Below are 17331 nucleotides of genomic sequence, written 5' to 3' on the forward strand. Positions count from 1 at the left end.
AGAAAGACTCCCTGCCTTGAGATTCCTGGCCACTGGTATTCGGAAGCGACAGTGGAGGCAGAACACAGCCATCTGAGATAGTAGCTGTCGATAGCTTTCTCTGCGAATTTGCAGAGTTGGAAGGGACACCCAGGGTCATCTAGACCAACCCCCTGAAATGCAGGAATCTTTTGCCCAATGTGGGGCTCGAACCCACGACCCTCAGATGAAGAGTGTCATGCTCTCCCAACTGTCTCCCAACCTATTATTGTTTATTTAATTCACCGTACTTTTCTGTGTATAAGACGAGGTTTTTTTACGCTAAAATAATGTTAAATATCGGGGGGTGGGGCGTCTTGTACACGGATAGTGCACATTCGGGACGGGCGATTGGTTGAGGGCGTGTTATACACTGAAAAAATACAGTATATACCGCTGTATACCCAGGGGTCTCAGGGCGGTTCACAGAATAAAATCAAGATCTGAAACACAAAATACCTTATAAAAATAAAAAAACAACTACAACCCAACAGCCCCTCCCCCTAAAAAAGCACAGTTTAAAAGGGCATAAGATGTAAATCAGATCACCCAAAGGCCTGGTTAAAAAGGAACATTTTTGCCTGGCGCCTAAAGGTGTGTAATGAAGGCGCCAGGTGAACTTCCCTGGGGAGAGCATTCCAGACGGGGAGCCACTGCAGAGAAGGCCCCGTTCTCATGTTGCCACCCTCCAGACCTCTCGAGGAGGAGGCACACAAAGAAGGGCCTCAGAAGGTGATCTCAGGGTCCGGGTAGGTTCATACGGAAAGAGGCGGTCCTTGAGGTATTGCGGTCCTGAGCCGTTTAAGGCTTTATAGGTCAAAACCAGCACTTGGAATTGGGCCCGGAAACTAACCGGTAGCCAGTGCAGTCGGACCAGGGTGGGTGTAATATGCTCAAACTGTCTTGCTCTGGTGAGCAACCTGGCCGTCAAATTCTGCACCAGCTGAAGTTTCCGAACCATCTTCAGAGGCAGCCCTACGTAGAACGCATTGCAGCCACCTACCCCAACTCCACAATGGGAGGCTTGTCCCGGCCTCTCCTGTAGCAGATGTACATCTGGGGGTTGTTGAGCAGCCCGGCGTTGAGCTCCACGGGGTTCCCGGAGGTCGTGCGGTCGATGCAGGTGAAGCCATGTGGCACCTCCTCGCCCTGCGAGCGCACGATGACGGCCACATCCACGATGGGCTCGCTGGGCCGGGCCGGGCGAGGCGGCTGGCTCTCATCCTCCAGCGGTGCCGAAGTGTCCGCCAAGCCGGCCACCACAAAGTAGTCCACCAGCTGCGGGGCCCACTCGTCCGTCATGGCGGCGGCTCACGGCATCTGCAACAAGAGGAGGAGGAGGAAGAGCTGGGTGAGAAGCCCCGCCTCCCAGGAAGCTCCCAGCCAATGGCGGCCTTCGCGGGAGATCATCGTGGAATGTTCGACGGCCCGTTGCCGTGGCGCGAGAGATAGGAAACCTGTGGAGGCAGAGCATGGCCATCGCGTACCATCGATACTCCTGCATGAATTTGTCCAATGCTCTTCTAAAAGCCATCCAAGATGGCGGCCACCCCTGCCTCCTGTGGCAGGGAGTTCCGCTGTTGAACAGATAAGCGAAGGACAGCCTTTTTCTTATCTGTTCTGAATCAGACGTGCCCGAGTTCTGGCGTTACGAGAGAAGGAGGGGGAATTCCTCTCTGCTATGCGCCGTTTTACAGCCTTCGGTCGTGTCCCCGTCTCTCGTGACGCCAGAACCAGCGAAACAAACTGTTTTCCCCCGGTTTATTCTGGCGCGGCGGCCATTTTGGAACTGGGTGGAGCATGCTCAGAAGCAACTTTTGATGCTGCTCTGCCCAGTTCCAAAATGGCTGCAGTGCGACTTCTGGCGTGGTGGCCATTTTGGAACTGGGCAAAGCAGCATCAAAAGTCACTTCTGAGCATGCTCTGCCTAGTTCCAAAATGGCGGCAGCGCTACTTCCGGTCTGCTACTTCTGGCCCGGTCCCTTATTTCTCGGACAGTAACTTGGCAGGTATGGTCCTGCAGGGGTGGAAGCACCCTGGCCAGAAATGGCCCCCCACCCACAGCACCCAAACTCTCGAGACAGACGTAGGAGAAGGTCTCTGGGGAGGGTGGGCTGCCTGCCCCCTCCTCTCTCTTTCTCTCTGATGATTTCCAATGCAAAAAGACTGGACATCTAAACCCAAGATAGGCAATTGTTTGAACTTCTGTGACTTTTCATTAGGTGTCGTTATTTTTATTAGCGTGTGTGTGTGTGTGTGTGATCGTGCATTTCTGTAATTATAAAGTTTTTCAAAATGATTTTTAACGTTGTGTTTTAAATTACCTTAACCTGGTGAAGAGGGGGGTGTAAGTTATAACAATTAAAAAAATTCACAGCTACAGAATATATATATATACATATACAGAGAGAGAGAGAAAGGTTTGTGCGTGGGTGTTCATCTGTGTGTATATGTTTTTGTGCATTTGCGTGTCTATCTATCTGGGTCTCTGAGGCCGAAAGGGGAAGGAGGAAGCCAAAAAAGGGGGTAGCAGCTGTCAAGTTTCTGCTGATATGGTGGAACCCATAGGGCGGGGCTCTTTCACGAGGAAACGGGTGCTGGGGCCTACGGAAGCAAGGAGGGGGAACTGGGTGCAACTTGTAGCTCTTAAAAAATCCCAAGAGGGACTCGCCACGGACGCCACTTCCTGCAGGCGACCTCTGTGCTAATTCTTGGGGGGGGGGTTGTGTGTGTGACAACTGCACATGCTCAGAGAGGGTGTGGTGACAGAGTGGTGGTGGGAGGGGCCAAGGACAAAAGTGGGCGGGGCAACTACCTACATACAGCAGGCTAGATTCTGCACTCCCTCTCAGACCTATCGCCAAGCCATGCAAAAACCAGAGCGGAATAACACGATTAGAATGGTTGCCGGTGATAAAAATGGTTAAATAAATTGGAGTTCTAATTGTAGATACACCGCATAGAAATATTTAGATACACGCTGATCTCCACAAACTCAGACACGATATTTGAAAAACATAGAATTCTATTTCACAAGTCAACACGACCTCATAAATTAGCTGACGAAGACGTCCACATCGAAACAGGGCCCTGTCCTGGGTTATTTTACTGAATCGACTCGGAATTCCGGCTCTATATAAAACGACCCTTTTGAACACTTTTGAAATCAGACTGATATTTACAGATATTATTAGTTGATATCTTTTGTGTCTTTACACTGTAATGTAACATTTATTTCAAACTACATATACCAGGCATCCCCAAACTTCAGCCCTCCAGATGTTTTGGACTACAATTCCCATCATCCCTGACCACTGCTCCCGTTAGCTAGGGATCATGGGAGTTGTAGGCCAAAACATCTGGAGGGCTGCAGTTTGGGGATGCCTTGAATAAACTTATTTCTTGTTTGTATTCATTTGTTCTGCTCAAGACAGTTAGTCTTACCAGAATACATACTTTATTTGACTGTAACTCGCGAGTAGGATTTATTCCTAACATTGAAATTTCTGGACAGAGTTCTTGGTGATAAGAATGGGCCTCCCCACTTCCAGATGAAGGTGACAGTAGGAAAATCAGGCCCCCAAACCTCCCCACAAGCAGAAACCTAGTATATCAGCCAGCCTTCCCCCTGATGTGCTAGCTTTCTGCTTGCAGGATATAAAATTTAAAAAATGGTATCAGTAACTGTAGGAGCATTCAAAAGCGGTATTGCCCCCTCCCACCTGCAGCCTGAAGCGGTACGGTCTCATTCTACCCCTTCCAGCTTCCATGACCTGGTTCTTATGCATATTACAGACCCAAGATCTGTGTGCCGAAAGAGAGAAAAGAGGAAGGAAGGGCGAACTCAAGAGCTTCCTGCTGCGACCGCAGTTGCAAACCGGCACTTCTCTGCTGTAACTTGGCTGCCGGGTCAAATGACGTCGGAGGGCCGCACTGTTCCGGCGCCCTCCATCTTGAAATGCTAGCTTTCACGTGTGCGGGGGATTCTTTGCCTCCCATCCCATCAACAAACGCGAGAACCACCCATTTCGCCGGAACCCCATGTGCCTGTCAAAGACGCCGGTTTGCCACCTCAATGAGAAATATAGCCAAGGGTCAAAAGCCCAAATGAAGAGATGCTTTTGTTGTTGTTGTTGTTGTTGCAGGGGTGTGTGTTGGTTTTGCAACCCCCCCTTACCTTACTCCCCCTCTCACACGGCAAAAAAAGGGTTTCGAGGTGGCATGCATATAAATGCATGGATTGACAGCTTCCCTTCGCAGCTCCTCTCTCCTGCACAGAAATGGGGGACGGGAAAGGTGGACCTAGATGAGCCCCCCCCAACTCCCTGCCTGGCTGATGTCCAGCTGCTCAGGAGTTCAGCGTCCTTCCTATATGCCCTCCAACGCAGGAGCTGGTCTCTCCTGCCTTCCCTCCAATGCTCAGCTGGTTTATTTTTAGATTTGGCTGCACACACACACACACACACACACACACACACACACACACACACACACAAAAAAAAAACCCCAAACACACACGACTCCCACCTCTGTCACCACCTAGCTGCGGGTGGGTGGGGGTGACGCCACCTCCCATTCTTGCCCACTGAACGCAATGCCCTTGCGAGGCGGCCTGCTCTGGGCTGGTGTGGGGTGTGGGGCAGTCGATTCTCCTTATTTTTCTTCTGGATGAGGTCTCGAAACGACACACCTCCCCTGAATGCCGTTAGATAGGCAGGCAGCCAGCCGGATTAGGCCCGCCGAGGGCTGCCCTGCACTCGCTGCCCCCGAACGTACCTCTCCGCCTGTCAACTATGATCAAGAGAAGATTGGACGCACACACCAGTTTACGGCTCGGCAGCACGCGGCTCACGATCTCTCGGCCCTAAAACTGAAAAGTTAAAAGCCGTTTCGCAACTCGGATGAAAGGTCCCCCGTCCCGTTTCCCCCAGGCACAGCTGTGGCGGCTTTCGAACACGCTACTCCCACCGCGGAAGTGCCTTTTTTGTTTCTAAGCAACATTTTGACCTGTGAGGAGGAGGCCCACCGGGTTTTGACGGCTGGGTCAAATCAGGGTGTGGGGTCAACTGTCCCTTTGCTTCCGCTGCCCCCTTCCAGGTCCCAAGCTAATTGCTTTCTCTCTGGTCCTCTTAAAGGCACAAAGTTCAGCAAAGGCCTGTCCAGACTGCCACTTATGGGAGGAAGAAGGCTGAACTGTTGAACAGACAGTGGAACGAACTGCCTCTCAAAGTGGTGGGGTTTCCTTCGCCGGAGATTTTAAAACAGATTATGTAAATTCAATTAACAACAACAACAACAACAACAACAACTACAACAACAGAGGCAGGATCTGTTGGGGATTCTTTAGCTGTGATTCCTGCATTGCAGTGGGGGGCCCTTGCGACTCTTTGGTTCTAGGTAAAGGTAAAGGGACCCCTGACCATTAGGTCCAGTCGTGACAGACTCGGGGGTTGCGGCGCTCATATCGCGTTATTGGCCGAGGGAGCCGGCGTATAGCTTCCACGTCATGTAGCCAGCATAGAATCATAGAGTTGGAAGAGACCACAAGGGCCATCCAGTCCAACCCCCTGCCGAGCAGGAAACACCATCAAAGCATTCTTGACATATGCCTGTCAAGCCTCTGCTTAAAGACCTCCAAAGAAGGAGACTCCACCACACTCCTTGGTAGCAAATTCCACTGCCAAACAGTGGGCTTAATACCACGGGCTTAATACCAGGAACGTGGAAGGAGGCCATTATAATTCCTATCTACAAAAAAGGCCCCCCCGGTGACCCAGGGAACTACCGAAATATCAGTCTGCTATCGTCCATTGGGAAAATATATGCCCGGTTTTTGCTGGCAAGGTTGATGAAGTGGTCAGTCGAGGCTGACCTGATCGGGCACGAGCAAGCTGGATTTAGACTAAACCGATCCACAACAGATCAGGCAATTATTCTTTATCACTTAGCCCGGAAATACTCGACACCTCGACGGGGCCAACTTTGCGCAGCTTTCATAGATTTGAAAGCTGCGTTTGATAGTATTCCGAGGAAATTACTATGGGATAAACTTGCCTGTTGGGGAATAGATAGAAGGCTTCTGTGGCTTATCTCCCAACTTCATGCTGGGTCCGTGGCCAGGGTGAGATTAACCCCTGCTGGCGACCTAACAAACCCAGTGCCAGTAAATAAGGGAGTACGCCAGGGCTGTATTTTAGCGCCACTTCTTTTTAACTTATTTATCAGCGATATGAGGAACCCATTAGCCGACTCGCAAAAATCTATCCACGCCCCTCGTATAGCAGATTATCGTTGTCCTTTACTTCTCTACGCAGATTATGCGGTGCTACTCTCTTACTCCAGAGTGGGTTTAAGGAGGGCACTAAAGATTTTTGCGACTTATTGCCATCTTAATCATCTGTCCATCAACCACACCAAGTCCAAAGTACTGATATTTTCAAGGAGTCGAAAACTTTATACATGGAAACTGGAGGGCACGAAAATCGAACAAGTACATAAATTTAAATATTTAGTAAAATAAAAAAAATTCCTTCAGTAGCACCTTAAAGACCAACTAAGTTTTTATTTTGGTATGAGCTTTCGTGTGCATGCACACTTCTTCAGATACAGTGAAATGGAAGTTTCCAGGCACTTATGTAGAGAAGGGGTGGGGAGGGGTGGGGATGGGGAGGGGGGATCACTCAGAAGGGTGGTGGAAATGGGTGATTGACTGACTGATAGCTGTTGATGACCGCAAACGACTGCAAATGGTTTTGCATGAAAAAGCAAGGGTTGAGATGGCTGAAGATCGCTTATCATGTATAATGAGATAAGAATCCGATATCTCTGTTCAAACCAGGTCCCTCCATGGTTTTGAGCTTGGTGATAAGTTGCAATTCAGCAACTTCTCTTTCCAGTCTATTTCTGAAATTCTTTTGTAGTAAGACAGCTACTTTGAGATCTTGTATAGAATGTCCTGGGAGATTGAAGTGCTCTCCTACTGGTTTTTCTGTCTTCTGGTTCCTGATGTCAGATTTATGTCCATTTATCCTTTGGCGTAGGGTTTGGCCTGTTTGTCCAATATAGAGAGCTGAAGGGCACTGTTGGCATTTGATGGCATACACAATGTTAGAGGATGAGCAATTAAATAGTCCTGAGATGGTATGTTGGATGTTGTTGGGGCCAGTAATGGTGTTGTCTGGGTGTATGTGGCAGCAAAGTTGGCATCTGGGTTTATTGCAGGCTCTGGTACCAGTGTCCATGTTAAGTCTGGTGGTTGTATTATTGTGGGTGAGGAGTTGTTTAAGATTGGGTGGCTGTCTGTAGGCAATGAAAGGTCTTCCTCCCAGAGCTTGAGAAAGGGAGCGGTCATTGTCCAGGAGAGGCTGTAGATCTCTGATGATGCGTTGTACTGTTTTAGCTTGGGAGCTGTATGTGATGACTAGTGGTGTTCTGTTATTTTCTTTTTTGGGTCTGTCTTGCAGCAGGTTCTCTCTAGGTATCTGTCTGGCTCTGTTGATCTGTTGTTTAACTTCATCAGGTGGATATTTTAGTTCTAAAAAGGTTTGCTGTAGATCTCTTAGGTGAGATTCTCTGTCTGTAGAGTTGGAACAGATGCGGTTGTAACGTAAGGCCTGGCTGTATACGATGGATTGTTTGGTATGTTTGGGATGGTAGCTAGAAGCATGTAGATATGTTTGTCGGTCAGTTGGTTTTCTGTATAAGGTGGTGTCTATATGTCCATCCTGTATTTTTATAGTAGTGTCCAAAAAATGTATTTCTTGCATAGATTGGTTCATACCATCTCAGGACTATTTAATTGCTCATCCTCTAACATTGTGTATGCCATCAAATGCCAACAGTGCCCTTCAGCTCTCTATATTGGACAAACAGGCCAAACCCTACGCCAAAGGATAAATGGACATAAATCTGACATCAGGAACCAGAAGACAGAAAAACCAGTAGGAGAGCACTTCAATCTCCCAGGACATTCTATACAAGATCTCAAAGTAGCTGTCTTACTACAAAAGAATTTCAGAAATAGACTGGAAAGAGAAGTTGCTGAATTGCAACTTATCACCAAGCTCAAAACCATGGAGGGACCTGGTTTGAACAGAGATATCGGATTCTTATCTCATTATACATGATAAGCGATCTTCAGCCATCTCAACCCTTGCTTTTTCATGCAAAACCATTTGCAGTCGTTTGCGGTCATCAACAGCTATCAGTCAGTCAATCACCCATTTCCACCACCCTTCTGAGTGATCCCCCCTCCCCATCCCCACCCCTCCCCACCCCTTCTCTACATAAGTGCCTGGAAACTTCCATTTCACTGTATCTGAAGAAGTGTGCATGCACACGAAAGCTCATACCAAAATAAAAACTTAGTTGGTCTTTAAGGTGCTACTGAAGGAATTTTTTTTATTTTACTTCGATCCAGACCAACACGGCTACCTACCTGTAACCTTAAATATTTAGGAATTTATTTTCAATATAATTTAGGGTGGAAAGCGCAAGTTGAATACCTTCAAAACAAGACAAAAGCCCTATCGCACTCCCTCCTCCGTTTTTTCTATTCTGAGGGGGCCTTATTCATCCCTGCGGCCTTGAAAGTGTATAGCATCAAAGTGATGGCCACAATGGCCTATGCTGCACCTTTATGGGCGGCCTTTGCAAATCTCTCACCTTTAGAGTCGCTTCAAAGCTGTAAGAGAGAGGGCTTGCAGAGAGCAGCCCACTCTGCTTACTTCCACCAGATGGGAGAGCAGCAGCAAGTCTGGGAGTTCAAATCAGGAACAGGAAGGGTTAAGACGGGTCCAGGGCTCTGCAGAGTCCTGGTGGCTCAGCTCCAGGTTGGTAGCAGGGAAGCAGGGGAGGAGCTAGCTTCAGCAGGGGCTGGAAAGGAGGTAGACCGGCACCTCAGGAGCCTGGTTTGGGACCACGGAGGACCCATAGAGCAAGGAGGAGGGGCGTTTGGAGTCTTAAAAGGGGGGTCAGAGCCCACGAGACGCCATTGTGGGCTTCTGCCCCATGCAGAGCAGACATGATTTGAGACATCTCACCACTGTATATAGCATGCACAATAAAACTATGAAAATCCAGAGGATGTGTGGAGTGCTTACTCGGGAGTAGCCAACACCCCATCTGTGACAGCAAGCCCACAATCTCTTGATGGCTACCCCGAGGGAAGAGGGCTGCAAATGTAGCAGCCGGCATGAAGTTGGCAGCATCTAAAGCAGAAGAGAGAGATGCCGAGGGAGGATTGGCATGAGTTGCCAGCACCCTGCAACTATGGAACGGCTCAAGCACCAGGTAGGCACCCGGGCACAGGGGAAGCCAAGCTTAGTGAACCGAGCAGCTCGGAACACAGCCAAGCCAGAGGAGCGGAGGCTGGACAAGCAGAGAGGACACTCGGGACGGGCCAGCACTTTGTAGGGCGACCCTCAGCACAAGCTGGCTCTAAGACTGAGAGGCATGGTGGCGTGGAAGTGCAGGAGGCTGAGAGGCGAGTCCGGGCAGAGGGGACAGACGGAGGGGAAAGGCAGCGGCCACAAGTTCCCATACAGTCCCGGGGAGGCAGCTGCAGCACAGCACAGCCCCCTCCAGCCAGATGTGATGCAGAGGGACAAAGCCCGCGCGCGGGTACTTTCAAACGCTGACGCGGGAAAACAGAGGGAAGAGAAAGGCGGGAGATGCCTTTACAATGCACCCAGCCACTGGGTGGAACACTGCCCCCAGAGGAAGGAATGGCGAGAGCAGGCAGGCACAGACACAAGCCTGGATGCCAGATCAGGAGGGGAGGGGCCAGGCAGAGCACCAACAACTGAGCCCTCCTGTAACACCCCACAGCACGACAAAGAGATGGAAGTGAGTCTGCAGCTGCCAAGAGGCCAGACCCAGGAGACAGTCGGGCTTCTCCGCAGGGGCAGCAGCAACGATTTCCTATCGGTGCACTTGGCTAAGCAGGATCAGATTCCCATTTTCCCAAGGGAGCTGCCCATGAGCGTCTTGACCGTAGGCGGCCGGGAATTGCAGGAGGGTGAGGTCACGCAACAGACCCCCTCTCGGAAGATGACAGTGAACAAGCACGCAGAAGTGCTAGCTTTGGACTTAATGGACAATGACCCTGTGGGCAGCCAGCGCCGGGGAGATCTCACCTTTGGAGATGCAGACGGCAAGGAGCACTGCAGGAAAGAAGGAGAATCCTCAGGATCGCACCACATCAGCTCCCCAGGCGGATGGAACGACGCAGAGGCGGGGATGCAGGAAGAGAAACTGAGCCAACTCACCAAAGAGGACACTTTTACCCAGAACATACGGAGGGACTTGAGGGAGAAAAAGGGGGCAGGGGAAGGGCTTGCCGAGAAAGAGGGGTTACTCTTTAGCAATGATGCCCGGTATATGCCCCAGGACTCCCTCAGAGGGAAGATTCTCAAGCAATATCATGACAACCCCACGGAGGGGCATGCAGTACATGTCTTCACGAGGCTCACACCCAGTAAGGCCAGTCTTGGGCGAAACCCCAGAGCCTTCCCAGAGCAGGGGGAGGGGGAGATTGGGGGACCACCTATTGAGGCATGGGGTGAGAGGAGGGAGACAGTACACCAACAACTGGATGGAGACGTGGCAAGGGGCAATGAGGCTTACAAGGAGGGGGCAGACCATCACAGGGGACTGGAGAAGGTCTTCCACGGAGGGGACAGGGTCTGGCTGTGGTCAGAAGGCCTTCCCATGGGGGGAAGGGGGAAGAAGCTGGCACCCAGAAGGCTGGGGCCCTTCAAGGTTCTGACACAGATCAACCCTGTCACCTTCAGGGGGGAAGCACCTACAGCGAGAAAGGTCCATCCCGTGGGTCACAGGTCTTTGCTCTCACACTTTAGGGAAAGCCCAAGGTTCAGAGGACGTGACACACATCCAACACAAGACGCTGACAGGAGGGAGGGGGAGGAAATCACACAAAAGACACTAGATAGAAGGGTGGAGGGAGAAGGCAGCCAAGAGGGTCCAGAAAGAAAGGAAGAGGAGGAGGTCTACAGTGCCACAGCGAGCCCGGGCTCCCGGTGGGGGGAGGGGGGGTTAAAATGTCTGATGGCCAGGCAGGGCACTCCTGCTTCCCAAAACGCGGAGGCAACCACGCACACCATGCAAGGGGAGGACCGCACACTGGAACTGCACGCTCCTTTCTCCCACAGACCCAAACCACCACACGTCAGTAGCACAGGGAACACAGAGGGGGAGGGCGATCCCAGGTGGGGAGCAGGGGAGACGCAGACCCAAGGAGCCCTCCGGGAATCGGAAGCAATTTTCCAGAGGGAGGAGGAGGATGACAACGGAAGGAACTACACGGACCAGCCACCCAGCACCGACGGGGAACAGGATTTTACACACACTACAGAGGAGGAAGACCTGTCAGGCTTCCAGCCCTCTTTACAGACATCAGACCAGGCAAACCAGGCCTCAGAAAGGGGGGGGGAGCCTGGAGGGGGGGGTGGATGTAAGAGAGAGGGCTTGCAGAGAGCAGCCCACTCTGCTTACTTCCACCAGATGGGAGAGCAGCAGCAAGTCTGGGAGTTCAAATCAGGAACAGGAAGGGTTAAGACGGGTCCAGGGCTCTGCAGAGTCCTGGTGGCTCAGCTCCAGGTTGGTAGCAGGGAAGCAGGGGAGGAGCTAGCTTCAGCAGGGGCTGGAAAGGAGGTAGACCGGCACCTCAGGAGCCTGGTTTGGGACCACGGAGGACCCATAGAGCAAGGAGGAGGGGCGTTTGGAGTCTTAAAAGGGGGGTCAGAGCCCACGAGACGCCATTGTGGGCTTCTGCCCCATGCAGAGCAGACATGATTTGAGACATCTCACCACTGTATATAGCATGCACAATAAAACTATGAAAATCCAGAGGATGTGTGGAGTGCTTACTCGGGAGTAGCCAACACCCCATCTGTGACAAAAGCCAATTCTTACGCCGACTTCTAAAATTACCAACATGCGTAAGTAATGCGGCTATTCGCTTAGAAATGAAGATCCCCTCAGTGGAGTTAGTTTTATGGAGGCGAGTTTTGATTTATTGGATATCCCTATGGCATGAACTCCCGAAACACTATCTCATTCAATGCATGTGGCGGGATGACTTCACAAATTTGTGGTCAGGAAAAATCCATGCCAAATTGCTGTCCTATGAGATCTCGCCCACTGAATTGCTCAAACTGGATCTAAATGCGGCAAAAAGGTGTATAAATCAAAGGCTGGATGATGCGGAGCTATACCAAAATTTCTTAGCTGGTGGTGGAGTTTGCTTGCCGTTAAATTTCGGCATAATCCCTATCTACCGTGCTCCGTCCTATTTAACATCGCTTACGGCCGCGTCTCACCGATATGCCTTCATTAAAGCTAGGTTTAATGTTTTTCCAACAAACGTGCTGAGACATAGATTTACTAAGGGCCAAGTCTCTTCAATGTGTGTTTGTGAAATTAAAACATCTGAATCTCTACATCATGTTATGTTTATCTGCCCTATGTACAGTTCGGCTAGTATACTAAATTCCATAATCCAGCCTATGGCTGACAAACCAGTTGACCTACAGCTTGCCTGGGTTCTTCAAGATGTGGATCCTTATATTACTCAACAGGTTGCTAAATTCCTAACAGCCGTCCTCTCGTACAAGAGACGGAATGGAATGTTAGCAGATTATTTATAGTTATAATTTTTTTTTTTAATAATGACATCTGATATTGATTTTAGCGTAGTGCCTAAATTTTTAATCATTATCTTAAACTGTTCTTTTTAATTGTTAATATTTGTCCTTGTGAGCTGTGAATTGTGTTTTATTATTTGTGGCTTGAACGAGTCCGCTGTTTTATTTGATTTATTTTGTTGTGTTGTGTTTTATGATGGGCGTAAAGCCGAATAAACTTCCTGATGTGGATAGTGTAGCCCAGGAGTGAACAGACTGCCAAACAGCTCTTACTGTCAGGAAGTTCTTCCTAATGTTTAGGTGGAATCTTCTTTCTTGTAGTTTGAATCCATTGCTCCGTGTCCGCTTCTCTGGAGCAGCAGAAAACAACCTTTCTCCCTCCTCTATATGACATCCTTTTATATATTTGAACATGGCTATCATATCACCCCTTAACCTTCTCTTCTCCAGGCTAAACATACCCAGCTCCCTAAGCCGTTCCTCATAAGGCATCATTTCCAGGCCTTTGACCATTTTGGTTGCCCTCCTCTTGACATGGTCCAGCTTGTCTGTATCCTTCTTGAACTGTGGTGCCCAGAACTGGACACAGTACTCCAGGTGAGGTCTGACCAGAGCAGAATACAGTGGTACTATTACTGTACCACATGACAAAGCCGCTTCTGGCGAACCAGAGCAGCGCACGGAAACGCCGTTTACCTTCCTGCTGTAGCACTTTATCTACTTGCACTTTGACGTGCTTTTGAACTGCTAGGTTGGCAGGAGCTGGGACCGAGCAATGGGAGCTCGCCCCGCCGCAGCGATTTGAACCGCCGACCTTCTGATCGGCAAGCCCTAGGTTCTGTGGTTTAACTCACAGCGCTACCCTCATGGGTTCTAGGATTCTATTAATGTTCCCACACTGCAGGTATGCATATAGAGCAGGGAAAGCCCTTGCCTGCAGAAAGCTAGCATGTCAAGGAAAAGGTTTGGCAAGCACCGAACCCGGGAGTCTAGTTGATGCCACACTGGCTTCCCACAAGGCCCTCTGCCCTGCAAAGCCGCTGTTTCTACTCTGCTTCTGACAACTGTCCCCCATCCACTCGCCCAAAAAAAGTCAAAAAACAATCCATCCATATACCCAGCGCAAAAACAGGAAACAGCAGGAGACGGGTGTTCCTAGTTTGCTTTTTCCAGGCATCAGATTACTGTTGAAAGCACAACTCAAAAGTCTTTGGCTGAGCTCACTTCTCACGGGACCTCAGGAAAATGCATGTAACAGAGTCAGGCCCTTAGCCCACCTAGCTCAATATCACATACACTGGCTAGCCTGGAGATGTTGGAGTTCGAGCCTGGGACCTCCTGCACGCAGAGCTCTACACACTGAGCTGCAGCCTCAGTCAAAAAAAAAAAAACAACAACGCAAGGTTCTAGTCCTCATTAATCTGAGCAAAAGAATGTATAGGGAGCTGCCTTGCACGAAGTCAGGTGGTTGAGCCACGTCACTCAGTACTGTATATAGTACACTGACTTGCAACAGCTCTCCAGGATTTAGGGCAGGGGGGAAAATTTCTGCCTGGAAGACACCGGGGATCGAAGCTTCTGAGAGACTTTTTGCCCATTCATAAATGGGGGGGGGGGGAATTAGGCCAACTTTCAGAGTGAAAGTGATCCTGGAAGAGAGCAGGGGATGCCCCATAAGCACCCCCAGACAGCAGGGTGGGGAAAGCTTTCTTGGCTCGAGGGCCACATTCCCTTCTGGAGAACGTTCTGGGGGCCGCATGCCACTGATGGGCCGAGCAACAGATCCATATTACAGGCTACATTCCGGGCAGGGGGCATTGCTAATAGGCAGGGAGGGGCGTGGCTTAGGGAGGGGTGTGGCCTGAGAAGGGTCCCGAGGACTGGAGAGGGGATCCGGAGGGCCACATCCAGCCTTCAATGGCCCCTCTCCCAGCTGTTACAACCCTCCTGAGCAGGGAGCAAGCCCTCAGGCGCAGAGAAGCGCTCGCCACGCAGGGATGTGGCTTCCGACAGGGACGACTTACGGCTGGATCCGGCCCCGGGCACTAAACTTCTCCGAAGTCTTGGGACCGCAGGTGTGATAATTGCACTGTTGGAAGCGGGTGGCAGCGGAGGAACACTCAGTGCTGCCCTTCAACTCAGGAAGGGAGCGAGCAATTTGCAGTGCCAGGATTAGGGCAGAGAAAGTGAGGGAGGAGGGAGGAAGCGAAAACTCCCAGAGCTCTGGGAAAGGGAAGTGTGACCGGAGAAGGCCAGGGTGGGCGACACCCTCTTTGAGGAGAAGCCAGGCAGGGGAAGAAACTGGGAAGTCCCAGTTCTGCTTCTTGCTGAGCAGAGGGAGAAAGGAAAGCTCCCTTGCGCCCGGAGAGAAAGCGGGAGCTTGACAATGCAAAAGAGGCCTGAGTCGCTCCTTGCAAAGTGCTGAAGCGAGCCCGTCTAGCACAGCATCCTGACCTCACACCAGACAATTGCCCCTAAGAACCAAGGAATCAGGATAGACTGCCTCTAGAGCTGGAGGTTCTACACGAGCATCAGGAGAGTCCTATAGCTGGATCAGGCCAAGCAGCCAAGCAGATGCCCCAAGGGGAATTCTGCAAACAAGGCAGTGTTCGAAATTAGCCAGGTGTCAGGCTCATTTTGCACCTGGCTATTGGCCGCTTGCGACCGAGTGAAGATGCCCGGGCCAGACATCTCCACCATCTAGAGGTGCATGCCTGGGGATCCTTGGATCTCGACTGTTTCTGCACACTAACACCCCATCCTGTAGAATTCTATCAGTTATATTTTATTTGCAAGATCAGAATGAATTTCGGGAACCAAAATGCTTTTTCTGTGCAGCCTAAGCAGGAGCAGTGAACAACCTTATAGCTAATTGTTGTCGCTTGTCTTCACTTACCCCACCCCTCTGCCCTGCTCACGGTTGTGAAGAATATCCCTATGTTATGAATGGTCCGTGCCGCCATTAAGAAAAAGAGGTCGGAATAGGCCAATCTATATGTGGACTGTCCCTGGATCAAAGGCTTTTCTTTAAGTTCTCAAAGCTCTTAGCCGAGCTCAAGGCGGTCATCTGAACTAGCCAGATGTTTAACTGATCATCAATCACAGTCAGTCTGTCATTTGAAAAATAAGACTTACCCTGAGCTTATATATCTGAGTTTCTAACACTGCTCTTGAACCTCTTCCCTCTCGGCTGTTTGTTAGGCTGAGGCCACCTGGAGAGAACCCAGAGGTTTGCAGAAGTACAAAAAAAAAAAAAACCCCCTTAGGAAATCACCAAGAACAACCGCCCCTCCCCCCAAATCATCTTTCTCATCGTATCATTATTAACGAAAGGAGAACATCAGAGTAACCCTTCCGGATCAGGCCCAAACCCCAGCTGGGTTAATCATCCTGTTCTCACTGTGGCTGACCAGATCAGCCAATGGCCCGTCTTCTCACGTCCAAGCATCGTCTTCTCACGTCCAAGTTGGCGGCCTCCTGCAGCAGTGAGTTCCGCAGTTTAACAACACGCTGCAGGAAGAAACCTCATCCTCTGCGAAAAGCGACCCACCTCCTTTGCTGAATTTATATTACGCCGTTCCCTTTTTTTGGAATGGCTTTTATGCATTTTATTTTATTTTTTTAAAAATACTGTTTTAAAAGCTGCATTTTCTATTTGCTGCATCCCGTCTCGGAACCTCCTAGCGAAGGCAAATAAATAAATGCATCTTATCGAATAAACGAAATAAAGAAATTGCATGAAAGAAACTGACACGCAGCTGGAGGATGACGACAATGGGCTCTCTGTGCAGCTGCAGCCGCCACCCCCCCTCACCCCCAATATTTTTCCTGAGACAACAGCTGTCTGGGGAGAAGCCACAGAACAGATCGGGCCAGATATTAATCTGGGTATTAGACGGCGAGATGCCACCACTGGGGAGGGGGGGCGGGGAGTAAAGTGATTTCAGTTTAGAGAACTGAGGCGACAGGACAGAAGCTTATAGAATTCTGCCTGGCACAGGGGAAAAGCAGTTAAGAGAAAAGTTTTCCTTCCTCTCTCGTAAACCCTAGAACTCGGTGGCACCCGTTGAAGCTGAAAAGGGAAGTTTCAGGACAAACAGAAGCAAGGACTTCTTCGTGAAACTGCGGAACTCACAACGGCAGGAAGCAGAGATGGCCCCCAACTCGGATGGCTTTAAAAGGATGAGACAGATTCATGGAGGGGAGGACTGCTGGCCATTATGGCTAGGCCATGTCTCCCTGCTTCTGAATCCCAGTTGTTGGAAACCGCAGGAAAGGAGACAGCGCTCGTATGCTCGGATCCTGCTGGCTGGTTTCCCATTGAGGCACCTAGTTGACCCCTTGCGAGGACAGGGTGCTGGACTGGATGGGCCTTAGGCCTGATCCTGCCGCCGGTCTCTGCTTCTTCTATTCTGATGCTGAGAGCTGGGAAGAGGCCTCGGCACCCCCTCCACCAGAAGCGGAGCAGAGGGGATATAGCTCAGCTCTGGGCAAGACGGGAAAGGTGAGTGAGAAATACATAAATTGAATAAATAAGAATAAAACAATTCTGCGACGGCTGTTGGCCGCGCAAGAGAAGCCAGGTGTTGCCCCGAGTATCGGGAAGTGAGAACTGCAGAGGAGGAAACCAGAAATGTTCTAAAAAAAA

The 17331-nt window shown here is 50.3% G+C and overlaps 2 protein-coding genes across 4 annotated transcripts in view; one reads left to right on the forward strand and one right to left on the reverse strand.

Moving 5' to 3' along the window:
• LOC132591387 (uncharacterized) overlaps positions 1–12272 on the forward strand; it is a 32656-nt gene extending 20384 nt beyond the window's left edge. The window contains exon 2 of the mRNA XM_060269893.1: positions 8877–12272. Within this exon, the coding sequence (XP_060125876.1) occupies positions 9472–11832 (2361 nt within the window). The 5' untranslated portion in view covers positions 8877–9471 and the 3' untranslated portion in view covers positions 11833–12272. The remainder of the gene's footprint in view (positions 1–8876) is intronic.
• The window catches only part of DENND4B (DENN domain containing 4B), a 60640-nt gene that overhangs the window by 41919 nt on the left and 1390 nt on the right, over positions 1–17331 (reverse strand). For 2 of the 3 annotated variants that reach the window (XM_060269891.1, XM_060269889.1), the window contains exon 2: positions 1022–1338. In XM_060269891.1, the coding sequence (XP_060125874.1) occupies positions 1022–1320 (299 nt within the window). In that variant the 5' untranslated portion in view covers positions 1321–1338. Of the gene's footprint in view, positions 1–1021; positions 1339–14707; positions 15939–17331 lie in introns of those variants that run through there. The other variant, XM_060269890.1, reaches the window with a different exon arrangement.

Source organism: Zootoca vivipara, chromosome 17 (genome assembly GCF_963506605.1).
Source record: "Zootoca vivipara chromosome 17, rZooViv1.1, whole genome shotgun sequence".
Taxonomy (NCBI): domain Eukaryota; kingdom Metazoa; phylum Chordata; class Lepidosauria; order Squamata; family Lacertidae; genus Zootoca; species Zootoca vivipara.